The sequence below is a fragment of the Macrotis lagotis genome, chromosome 3 (assembly GCF_037893015.1).
Source record: "Macrotis lagotis isolate mMagLag1 chromosome 3, bilby.v1.9.chrom.fasta, whole genome shotgun sequence".
Taxonomy (NCBI): Eukaryota; Metazoa; Chordata; class Mammalia; order Peramelemorphia; family Peramelidae; genus Macrotis; species Macrotis lagotis.
Genome location: NC_133660.1, coordinates 244,759,379 through 244,771,884, shown reverse-complemented (window position 1 = coordinate 244,771,884; position 12,506 = coordinate 244,759,379). Strand labels below are relative to the sequence as shown.

At 34.9% G+C, this 12,506-nt stretch overlaps 1 protein-coding gene across 9 annotated transcripts in view; it reads right to left on the bottom strand.

Moving 5' to 3' along the window:
* Positions 1–12,506, bottom strand: part of NAV2 (neuron navigator 2) — a 436,581-nt gene that overhangs the window by 103,375 nt on the left and 320,700 nt on the right. Inside the window, exon 1 of one of the 9 annotated variants that reach the window (XM_074230370.1) lies at positions 131–1,912. The exons of the other annotated variants lie outside the window; for them this stretch is intronic. Within the exon in view, the coding sequence (XP_074086471.1) occupies positions 131–234 (104 nt within the window). The 5' untranslated portion in view covers positions 235–1,912. Of the gene's footprint in view, positions 1–130; positions 1,913–12,506 lie in introns of those variants that run through there. 9 annotated transcript variants of the gene reach the window in all.

The following is a 12,506-nucleotide window of genomic DNA, read 5'->3' as shown; positions in this document are numbered from 1 at the left end:
TAAATCCAGTCTGAACTTGCTAATTTCATTATATCATGAATCAAGTCAATTTTCTTTAAAACATCACCCTTTTAAGCAAGGTAACCCCGCCCCCAACCCAGAATATCTGGGGGGAAAAACCCCTTCCTACCTTGCAGCACCCCTAGGCCAAAGCATGTCCCTCCTCTGTGGTCCATGGAGAGCTCCAGAGGGAGCCTCTGAATTCGCCTTACAGGTTGGTAACAACAGCTTCATCAGCTGGCTGGGCCATCATCACAGTTTGCCAGGGAATTCAATTTGTCATTTGAATAATATGCTTTTCTAGATGAGCAAGGTTAGCTTTCAACCAAGCCCTCGGCAAACCTGAGAGACAGAGGAATGAAAGGGCCAGCCAGAAGGTGATCATCCCCCTACTTCCCGGAGAGGAAACCTGATCTCCTTCCAAATTAACCTCTGAAGTGCCGAAGGAGAGAGGGAAAGAGAGAGGGGTCAAGGCAAGGGGCTCCTATCAAGTCAGCTGTGAAAAGTTACCCCGGAGCTCAGCCAAGTTGCTCAAAAACTCAGAAACAGTGATTACCGTAAATGCCTCCATAGAAGTGCCCAAAGAATCGAATGGAGCCATTCATTCGGTTCAGATCCCCAAATGTCACAAAAGAATGAATTGATACAGATCCCACAGAAGAAATGAAACTGATTCTCTCAGTGCTAGTTTCCATAAATGTCCCAGCAAACCCAAATCAGTTATCAAAATTCCTAGCACAGGTAGGGGAAGCTAAATTATTGGGAAACTGAGTCTGAGAAAGGGAACAGATAAGTATCTGTCAAGTTAATGGCTTTATTATACACTGATTTGAGTGATGGGAATATCGATGGGACAGTCAGGAGAAGAGCTTTGGATTTCCCACTTGAGATCCTGAAAGGCCAAAAAAAAAAAAAGACACAATGTGCCACATTCTGGTTCTGTGAGAATTGGGCTCTATGAGGATGGTAGGAGAGAGTCATAATTCTGTTTGGAGAAAGGGGTCCCACCTGTAATTAAGAAATTCAGATGGTGCTGTGCACATAAATACATTGAACAAAGACTAACTGTTGTCTGTGGTTGTTTTTTTAAATACTAAGAGGCTCCAAAGCAAAATAATGTTCTAACCACAAGTTTTTACCTCTGCTCACTCTCCAAAAGTCCTAGCCAGGGTGACCCCTGGCATTTTTCAAAAGTTCTTTTTCTGAAAAATAAAGAGCTGAGCTTCTCCAGTGGGGTTGACCCAGGGGTGTGATTTAGTTTCTTGGGAAAAGGAAGCAATCCATGTTTCAGAACATGGGATCTGTGTGGTCTGAATTTGTTCAGCAAATAGAAATCTCTCTAAAAGGAATGAAGTACCTTTTCTCCCCCTCACAAATGGGAGGGGATAAAAGGTCAGGGGAGAATACTTTAGCCTGGTGAAGGAACAAGCAAAAGAAGCTTTGGAATACAGATCTTAATCTGTTTGAAAGGAAAACCACAAAAATCATTCTCAACAGAAGTTAATCATTTACTAGCTTGTCTATCCATGTTTTCCCACTTTTAAAACTACTGGAAGCATGTGTGATGGGAGGGAGGAAGATGCTGGAGGAATGGGTGTGGGAATCATGGGGTCACAAAGGCTCACTGAGCAGAGACCTACCCCAGGGCCAAAGCTTTGCTAACAATGAGACTGCCTTTAAAAATTCCTCAAATCAAAGTCTTTTCCTTTCTTTATTACCTCCCTAGAAACAAATGAATCTTGAACAAAATAAGAATGATAAAAATAATCTGATTTATTCTATAATCTTACTGACCTCTCTTTTCCTCTGGAAAGGTCTGACTGTGTCTAAAAACCAAAAAATCTTAAAAACAAACTGATATTTCATCATTTCCTATACATATAGGAATATACAGAAATTCACATTTGCCAAATTATTAAAAATAGTTTTTCATCTTAAAAAGGAAAAGTTGATTCACAGACATAAGATTTTTAAAAAGAAAAGCAAAATTACTTTAATTAGCAACCTCCTCTAGAACATTTGAAATATGATGATGATGATGATGATAATGATGTCACCATTTTTCTGGGCACATACCTTCATTTAACTGTTTCCTAGATCACTTTCCTTTTTCTTTCTTTTTGACTAAAAGTGAAGGATTCAAACTTTTAATATGAAAACTTTCAACCTATTTGAAACCATGGGTTTAAATCCAGAAAGACTCTTTTCATAATATGGAAGGTATTAGAAAATTGTACTGAGAAATGACCAAATTCAGAAAACTAGAGGAAAAAAACCTGAAACCTTTGATCTACAATCATAAATAGTATGATTTGATGGCCCTCTCCAAAAGAACAAGTTTTAAACATATATTTCTAGTACATTCAGGTCCTCAATTACAAACTGATTATGTTCCAAAAAATCTGGAACCTAGAACATATTTTCCCCAAAATATAATGTTAGATTAATAGACTAGAATATAGAAGTCTACTTGATCCTTGTAACTTAAAAACTCCACATATACAATAAAAATTAATAGGAGTAATACCAATGCACAATGCTAAAAAGACCATAATTTCACCTATCATTGTGGAAAATATAAACAGTAAGATATATTAGCTTAAACATAAAATAAAAAGCTCAAGTCAGCTCTAAGATCCTCAGAATGTCACTTTATGTCTCATTTTTTTTCTCTGTGAAAGCACTCAGTAGGCAGGACTAGACAATCTCTGAAATCTCTTTCAATACTCTCTAATTCTAAACCATTTTTCTTCTTTTATTTTTTTTTTTTTTTGAGGCAACTGGGGTTGTGACTTGCCCAGGTCACACAGCTATTGTGTCTGAAGCTGGATGTGAACTCAGGTCCTCCTGACTTCAAGACTAGTTCTCTATCCACTGTACCACTTAGCAGTCCTCATAAACCATTTTTTTCCAAACCTCAGATAGGAATTCTGAAGTTAGGGATCAATTATTCTCACCTTGATGTTGAGCTTTTCAGTTCTATCAATTCTGGTCAAATTATATATATTAATAACGCTTTAAGGAGATTTAAAGAATGAGAAGGACTATACCCCCCCCCCGTCTTATTTAAGTATGACAATAACTTAATGAGGTAGGGACTACAGATATTATTATTCACATTTCACCTAATGAAGTTCAGAGGGTTTAAATGACAAACTTATGATCAGACAGCTACTGTATAGCAGAGATGAGACTTGAACTTCTATTTTCCAAGTCTTTATCTCAATCCCTTGAGACATTAACTCTCAGGAGGGGCGTTTTGGAACATAATGGTAAAAAAGTCTTTTGACTTAGAATCCTGGATCCTAACACTTATTTCTCTTCTTCAGTTTATTAAACAATATTCTTAATAGGATCTCATTTGAAAGTCATCAATAGAATTATTTCTGGGATGGTCTCTGTAAACTGAGTCATATAAAGCTAAAAAGGAAAGTTAATCAGATTGAGAATGTTTAAACTTGTGGGATGAAATATAATGTTATTGGTATTATTATAATTGTTAAAATATTGTTTTGTTTCCACTTATACTCATTGACAGGGAGTTCTCATAGCATAAGACCTTTGGGGTCCGTGTCTAAGACACAGGGTTCTTCTAAAAATAAGCCTCTTTGGAAAGGGTTCAACTCTGACCTACTTTATACAATTTTCACACAAAGATAGGTCATATTATGGCTCTAGTGGCTTTCCAGTATTTCCACTGGATTTAAAATAGTCTGATTTTTAAAAAAATTTTTCTTTTTGAAATACCTCTTTAAAGAGTTGTTTATCAAGAAACACAAAAAGCCAAGAAAACATGGCATTCAAGGTGCACTATTACCCCTTCACAAGAAAGAATCTTTTGGCCAGCACTGAGGGACCCTCCAATATGTCAGGTTCATCATCTTGATTGCCAGCATTCCAGTTGTGATTTAGATATGTCCATTCAGCCGGAAGATAACCCTGGTTCCCTCTTACCTTCTGAGGAAAACTTTTGCTTTCTCAGAAAAAAATTCCAGGTCCAAAAGAGAAAGCAAGTTCATTCTCACAAATACATTGCCTCTGATAAGGAAAATATTTATTTCCATTAAAGAGGTACAACCATCTTTCCCAAATACATTCTATTCCTCTAAAAAAAAAAAAGCTGTTTACTTATTTGACCAAGGTAAGGACCTGATTGATTGTATAGCTCCCCATTGCCTTTATTTTGACATTTAAAGTCATTACTCAGGTTGGGCTTCAGTTTCTTCCTCATATAGTGAAGGCGGTGGATTTCTAAGGTCCCCTTCAGCTTTAGATGTTTCTTCCCATAAACCAATGGTCAATCTAGTTCTCTACATATTTATATGTTTCTTTCACATGACTGTCTCCAGACACATCAATGTCTACAGAACTCTTCATGGGTTGAACAGGTGTAGCATTAGATAGTAGACAGAAAGTTGAGTTTGTGGCAGGAAGACCTGATTCAAATGCAATCTCTGGGTCTTATTAGTGATGTAACTGCAGGCAAATAAGTCACACAAATTCTCTCAGCATCAATTTTCTCCTCTCTAAACTGGAACAAATACTGCAGATAGAAATTTTAAGGAGAAAAATTCCAGTTCTATATAAGGAAAATGTCTTTAAAATGAGTTGTTCTAAAATGGAATGGGTTAGTTCATAAAGTGATGAGTTTTCTAATAAATGAATGGAAAAGTATTTATAAGAACTTAGCCATTGGGCTAAGTTCCAAGGAGACAATCAGAAAATCAGAGACAATCCCTGTCACCTCAAGGAGCTTTCCATTCTAAAAGGACATATATCAGCTACAAGTCAGATTGAAAGGTCCTATAGACCTTAGGGTACCTGGGCAAATAGGTAGCTCAGAGGATAGAATGTTGGACTTGGAGTCTTAAAGAATCAACTTCTTGATATTAAACCTGACCTCAGATACTTATTAGTTATATAACCCTGGATAGAACAATTAATTTTATTTGTCTCAGTTTCCTCATCTGAAAAATGAACTGGAGAAGGAAATGGCAAACTACTCCAGTATCTTTGCCAAGAAAACTCCAAATGGGGTCATGAAGTTTCAGATAAAATTAACAAAATGGCCCTTAGGGTTCATCAGTAAAACAGATGATAATACATTTTACTTATTCTTATTTCCAAAGATACAATCATATTTGTTTCTAATGTGGAACCATTTGGCAATTCCAAAGAATTTAGTGGAGAAAAGACTTTAGTGAAGACCCAGGTCTTTTGTAGCTGTGGCTTCAGAAAAAGCAAGGATTTTCACTGGCAACAGGGAGTCAGCATTTAAAGGTGGTGGTGGTAATCTGGCTCTCCAGAATAGGGTGGACCTCTTATCTTTCTCTCCCAGGGTTTTTTGCTACTTCCTCTAGGCTGAATTGCCTTCCATATCCCAACTAAAACAGATTCTTTATAAAAAAGACTTGAGGACTACTTTTGGTAGGATAAAATATATATATATATATATATATATATATATATATATATATATATATATATATATATATGTATGTTATAGGGAATTCATTCTTCAGATGAGAATTAGGGAAACTGCTGCAATCCTTTCCAATTCTAAAATCCCAATGACTCTTGGGTCCCAGTAATCACATAACAATCTGCATATTAAAACAAAAGTAGGTGTGGTAATTTGCTATTTAAAGAAAGAAATAATTCAGGGAAATCTGAAAGTATACTTTGGAACAAAAGAGTTTATACTTTTATATGTGTGGGAAGGGATTAACAGATAGTTAATACATTAATTTCCAGAGTTGGAATATTCTTTCCATGAAGTTGGATTAATGATGAATAAAAGGGAGACCATCCTTTGTTTTTTTTTCTTCCCCTGAAATCTCCAATTACATTAATCACGCCTACCTACAATGTGAAATTATTAGAAGTAAAAGATATCTCATGATGAGTGGAAGGGGAGCAGAAGGAATAGTTTATATAAAAAGTTTTAAAATCAGACCAGAATGGGTCTTCACATTTCACCTTTTCATGTTTTAAAAATTTCTACTATACCTTCTACTTATAACAATGCCTCTACCTCCAGGATTGACTTAGGTAGATTGCTAAACTTCAATGCCTCACTTAAATCCAAGGTTTTGAATTTCCTCTCCTTTCCCCCTCCCACCCCCAAATCCCTATATAATGAAAAATTTTTCACAGAATGATAAAATCGTATATCTTATATCTTACCCAACTCATGATTTTATATATCAGGACACTGAAATAAACAGGTGAAATAACTTCCTGTGTAAGTCCAGAACTAGGAATTTTTACAGTTTATAATTTCATTGAAATGAGAGATAGCCAATATAGCTCAGAGGCAGGACTCTATCTATTTCATGTTATCTTGACTGAGAACAGCACTCTTTATCTACAAAAGTGTCTATCTTACATATATATTAAGGGCTTCCTTTATCTTAAATGTATTCATTTTGTTTATACAAAAATTTCAATTTCATGTAATAAAATTATTTTATCTTCAAAATTTCCTCTTTTCCTTGTTTAATTAAAAATTCATTTCATACTTTCTACATGGAGGGTATTTTTATATATATATATATAAAATCTACTTTTAACTTTTTTAGTGTAACAATATTCAATTCATATATCTATCTTGAATTTAGACTAGAATATAGTGCAAAATACTGGTTTAAGGTTAATTTTTGCTATATTACTTTACAGTTTTCCCAGCAGTTTTTATTAAGTAGGGAGCTCTTTTCTAGGTTATTTATGTTTTCTGGTTTATTAAACACTGGGTTAGTGAGTTCCATTATTTTAGATTCTTCCTTCTCTAGTTGGTCCATTTTTTTAAACTAATACCAAGTAGATTTGATGACTTGCTCTAAATAGCTAGAATTAAGTATAATTATTTAAACTATATGTAACATATACACAAACTCTCTCTCTCTCTCTCTCTCTCTCTCTCTCTCTCTCTCTCTCAGAGAGGGAGGAACTAATGTTGAGATAATGACTTGCTTGCAGAAACACCATTAGTGAGTCCTAGAGATTGGATTTGAACCCAGGTCTTCTTGCCACCAAGCCCAACTCTTTATGCACTACCAAATGCTACATCTGATAAACCCATGAAAAGTCCTGGAGACAATGATGGGTCTGGAGACATTAATGTGAAATAAGATATAAAATGTAAGGAACTAGTTTGTGACCTTGGGTAAATGTTTTAAAACCTCTCTGGACCTTAGGCTTTTCATAGGTTAGACTAGATAACCTCTAACCTAAGGGCATTTCTAACTCTGAATATATAATCTTTTCAGGACTGCTCCCAAACACACCTGGTCAGACTGTGTGAATGTTTTTTTAGAACATCTATAAGGAAAAACCTATCACTTTGTCTTAAGTGAGCCTTTTTTCACTTAAATTTAAAATTATAAAACTGTAATCTAGAAATCATATTTTTGTCTATTTAAAATAAAATATAAAATATATATTATATAAAAAATAAAAAATATAAAGAAAAATTATTCTACTAATGGCCTTCAAATTGAAAAAAACTACATGTAGGTCAAGAATTAAGTTGTCACAATCTAAAAATTTATATCAACAAATATTTAATTACCTATTAGACTGAAACAATATTATATTTATTCAACTGAATGAATTCATCATAAAAATGAGCTTTCAAACTATGGGAATTCAATTCAATGAGCATTTATTGTCTACTATATTACAAGGAATGAAAAGGAACTTTTATTTTTATTTTTTGTGAAGTAGGTTCAGTATAGTGGTTCTGAGAATGAAAATGATAACCAAGGCATGTGGAGTTCCATTCTCAGGACAAACTCTCACATCAATCACAATGCATTTTTAAATGACTACTATGAATAAGGCACTGTATTGAGGCACCTTGGATACAAAGAAATAGTAAACTGGGATACGCTACTGATATTTCTCCTACCATATACTCTTACCCACTCTACTTTAGGCATCTATGTCTACCTCCCTATACAAGCATTTTTCTTACCCCACCTTCTTTGGACTATCTTTGCTATGAGTGAGTCAGAGTTGGATGAATCAGTTCAGTTCAGAAAACTATGTTAATTCATTTTTTAAATTATCAGGAAAAATAATGAAATATCAATGTTAATTTACTTGCCTAAAGCATGGTATAAACTGATGTCAAAGGTTATATCCTGGTTCTGATCACTTCAGGTAGACTGAAGGAATAGGGACCTCATTTCATTTGTTGATCTTTTCATAGGAAGACAATATAAATAATTAAAAAATACTCTGACATTTATAACTTAGAAAGTATGCTTCTTGAAGAGCAAAGATCATTTTCATTTTTAGTTTCTATCTCCAGCACCTAACAAAGTGCCCAGCCTTTTACTACTTAATAAATGCTCTCTAAACGAATTCATTTTAGCTTTAATTTTCACAAAGCATTTTGTAGACATTGTCTCATCTGGTCCTTTGCTACAGCTCTTGTTACTGATGATTACAGTTCTATTGCAAGAACAGAGTCCTCAAATCTCATAGTTTTTTTGACCATTGACTTATTGTATTTGTTATATGTTGGGTAAATATGATATATTACAATGTCTTCTAGGCATCCAGTAGCTCCCTAGGTAAATTAATACCTGGAGGTCTTTTTACTTCTCTCAGGAACTAAGGTATACTGTAACAGCCCTATATTTAAAATAACCTACAGCTTATCTCACCAGATTGTTATTTGGACGTATGAACAAAACACCTTCATGAATGGTAGACATAATACCCTTAATCTTCTCAACTTCCTGCTTTTTTAAACTATATTTATTCTTAAGAATGGAATGGGACCTTTAGATCCTCCTTCCCCTCTTTATGTATCTAATGCCACTGAATCTGCAATATCAAGGCATTAGGTGTAAAACCTATATTTTTTTCTGGCGAGTCAAAAAAAAAAGTTAAGGAAATGAAAAACAGACTTTTCAAACTCAGTCCTTTCAAAGAGCTGAGCATTTATTTATTAACAGAAGTTTCCTTTTTAAAGCATTTCTTTCCAATAGTTCAAACTAGGTATTTGATGAAGTTCAAGATTCTGCCTTAAATGACCAGCTCAAAATAAAAATTATGATCTTTCTCCACAAATAAAATGCCACACACTATGAGTGCTTTCCTGGTGATGGCAATGAATTTGCTTAAGAATATCTTCTCTTTCTGCCTGGACTTCCTGAGTAGTGATGGAAAAACAGTATGGTAGATTGTAGTATATTAGGAGAGATCTAGCTTCAAATCTTGCCTCTGACACTTACTAATTGGGTAACCCTGGGCAATGCATCTAGACTCCCTAAAACTGTTTCCTCAGCTAGAATACAGGATGATGATAATAAATGAGTTATTTATATCACAATGCTGCTATAAGGATCATAGGTCTCTTTAACACTGATAATAGACAAAAATAGTGGGCCATTGTTGCATTGTTGTTCAGTCATTTTTCAATTGTGTCTGACTCTTTGTAACCCCACTTGAGGTTTGATTTCCAGATATAATGTAGTTTGTCATTTCTTTCTTCAACTTATTTTTTTTAGGGTTTTTTTTTACAAGGCAATGGGGTTAAGTGGCTTGCCCAAGGCCACACAACTAGGTAATTATTAATTGTCTGAGACTGGATTTGAACCCAGGTCCTCCTGACTCCAGGGCTGGTGCTTTATCCACTGTGCCACCTAGGTGCCCTCCAACTTACTTTATAGATGAGGAAACTGAGGCATTCAGGGTTAGTAACTTGCTCAGGGGGATCACACAGCTAGCAGATGTAAGATCAGAGGTAAGCGACTTGTCCAGGGTTGCACAACCAGAATATGTGTTAGAGATTGGATTGGAATCTAGGTCCTCCTAGCTCTGAAGCCAACTTTCTTTTCTCTACACCAAGATATCTTAAAATACATTTGAAAAAATATTGGGACAGTGGATGGAATACCAGCCTTGGAGTCAGGAGGACCTGAGTTCAAATTTGAACTCAGACACTTAATGCTTAGCTATGTGACCTTGGGTAAATCACTTAATATCATTGCCTTGTAAAAATTAAAAAAAGAGAGAGAGGAAAAATATTTACATTTGGGAGATATCAGTCATACTTCAGAAATTGTGTACCTATAGATTTAGATACCCATTTCAATAACTCTATAGCTTATAATCCACAAGTTGGAAATCATTGCTCTGTACTGAATTTTATATTACTAGATAACTGAAGGTCTGTTGTTTTCTCCTCATACTGTAGAATTGAGGAAATTGTATAATATAGAACTAGTTTTATGATGGACCCCAATTCTTACTACTCACAGTAGTAAGAATTTCATTACCCTAAAAGTAGACTCATTCAGTCACACCTGGATAGAGATATGGTTAGGTGCTTCAGCCTACACATGCTCCTGTTAAGAAATTAAGAGCACACTCTCTGGGGATATTAGGTCAAAAGCTGCAAGTACACTCCATTTTCACTGGAAAATAATAGTCTGTTTCTGAGAGGGAGGTTTAAGCCTTTCAGCTGCTATGTAATTAAATATAACGGAGACAGTGATGACACAGAGGCTTGAAACTATGTGATACCATCCCTAAAACAATAGAGTATGCTTATCAACTGGATAAAAACTAGAGGGGGTCTATTGTCTGTATTCTTAATGGATAACCTATAGACAGTCTCTAAGTGACAGAAAACACCTTCAGAGCTGTACACGGAGATATCTACTAATAACCAAAAGTGTGGCTCTTGAGCTACACATGTGTGCCTCACTCATTGAAATGCTATCAATGCAACATCCAATCAACTCAAAATAGCCTATCAATTAATTCTCAGCTACTAAATTTCTCAGTGCATAGGGATTAAAAAAAAGGCAGAGAGGGCTAAGGATATTTCCAAAAGTCCAAGACATAAAGTAGTTATAAACTAAATTCTTTTATAGCACCATTTTTTTGGGGGGGAGTTAGGAAAGAGCTAAAAATAAAGGCATTGTCTACTTATTAGAAAATGGCTAGGGGCAGCTAGGTGGAGCAGTGGATAGAGCTGGCCCTGGAGTCAGTGGGACCTGAGTTCAAATCCAGCCTCAGACATTTAATAATTGCCTAGCTGTTTGACCTTGGCCAAGTCACTTAACCCTATTGCCTTAGTTAAATAAAATAAAACAAGAAAATGGCTAAACAAATAATGTATTAATAGAACATTACTGAACTATAATAATGTTGAAATATAAAGAAGTCAGAAGCATGAACCTGTCTTAACTGATACACACAAGAGGGGGTAGAACCAGGAAAACAATGTAAATGGAAAGAACACAAATAAAAAATAAAATTGTCCCATTATTATAATAACCAACCTTGATTCCCAGAGAAGAAACAAGAAAATGCATCATCTTCTTCCCTTATTTATAGAGATGGGAGGAGGGAAGAAAAGGGACGTCTATGGGTTTAGAAGATAACCTATCCTGTTGTAAAGTGCTGATGTATGGGTTAGTTTCACTAAGCCTCCTTTTTTATTTTTTTGTATAAGGGATGGCTCAATGTATAGGAGGGGAAGGGAGGGGAAGCATTTGAACATGTAAAAGAAGACTAGAAACAAGTATTTATTAAGCATCCACTATCAGCCAGGTATTGTATTAAGCACTTTAACAAATATTATCTCATTTGGTCCTTAGAACAACCCTAAAAGGCAATCACTAATTATCAGTTCAGAAAATTGAGGGAGAAATTAAGCGACTTAATAGAATCACATAGCTAGTGTCACTGAACTGATCTGAACTCAGGTCTTCCTGATTCCAGGTCCAATGCTCAATCCACTGTACCACTTACTTGAATCATAAAAAAATTAAATTAAAAAAGTTATAGAGGTTCTCATATGAGGAATTCTTTTCTGATTCTAAGCAGATTCTAAACTGACAGATGTAATCTGTGTTTATACTTTGGGGAATCCTTAAAGAGATGCAAATACATACAACTGGGCCAATATGAATATGAAATTACATCTCAAATTTACATTATAACTTCATATAAACATTACAGAATTACTGACAAAGGATGATCATTTGCTAGAGATATTATAGGGGATTCCTTTTAAGGGAAAGAATTGAATTTGATGGCTTTTGAGGTCTAGTCTAACTCTGAGGTTCAGTTATTCTATGAAAAACAAACAAAATTCTTCTTTAAACTCTCAAAATACCTTGCAGTTCCTTGTCCATACTTACGTTAAATGCTCAACAAATGTTTCAATAGTCCTGCACCCCACTCAGTTTTCTCAACTTTAAAAATGAAGGATGTTGGATTAGATTGTCTCTGAGTCTCCTAGAGTTATATATCTATGATCTCATGATAAAATCAGATGCTGATCTGAGACTGTATTATTGACTCCAGTTGTTTTCTCTTGTTTTTGATTCAGAGGTTCTAATTCCATCTAATAAAAAAACCTAATCATGACATTCACTCAAATATTACTTAAGCAGGTAACAAAATGTTTTTGTACGGACTATCTCACTTGTCCCTTGTGACTCTATCACACACATACAAGGAAGGTACTATTATTTGCC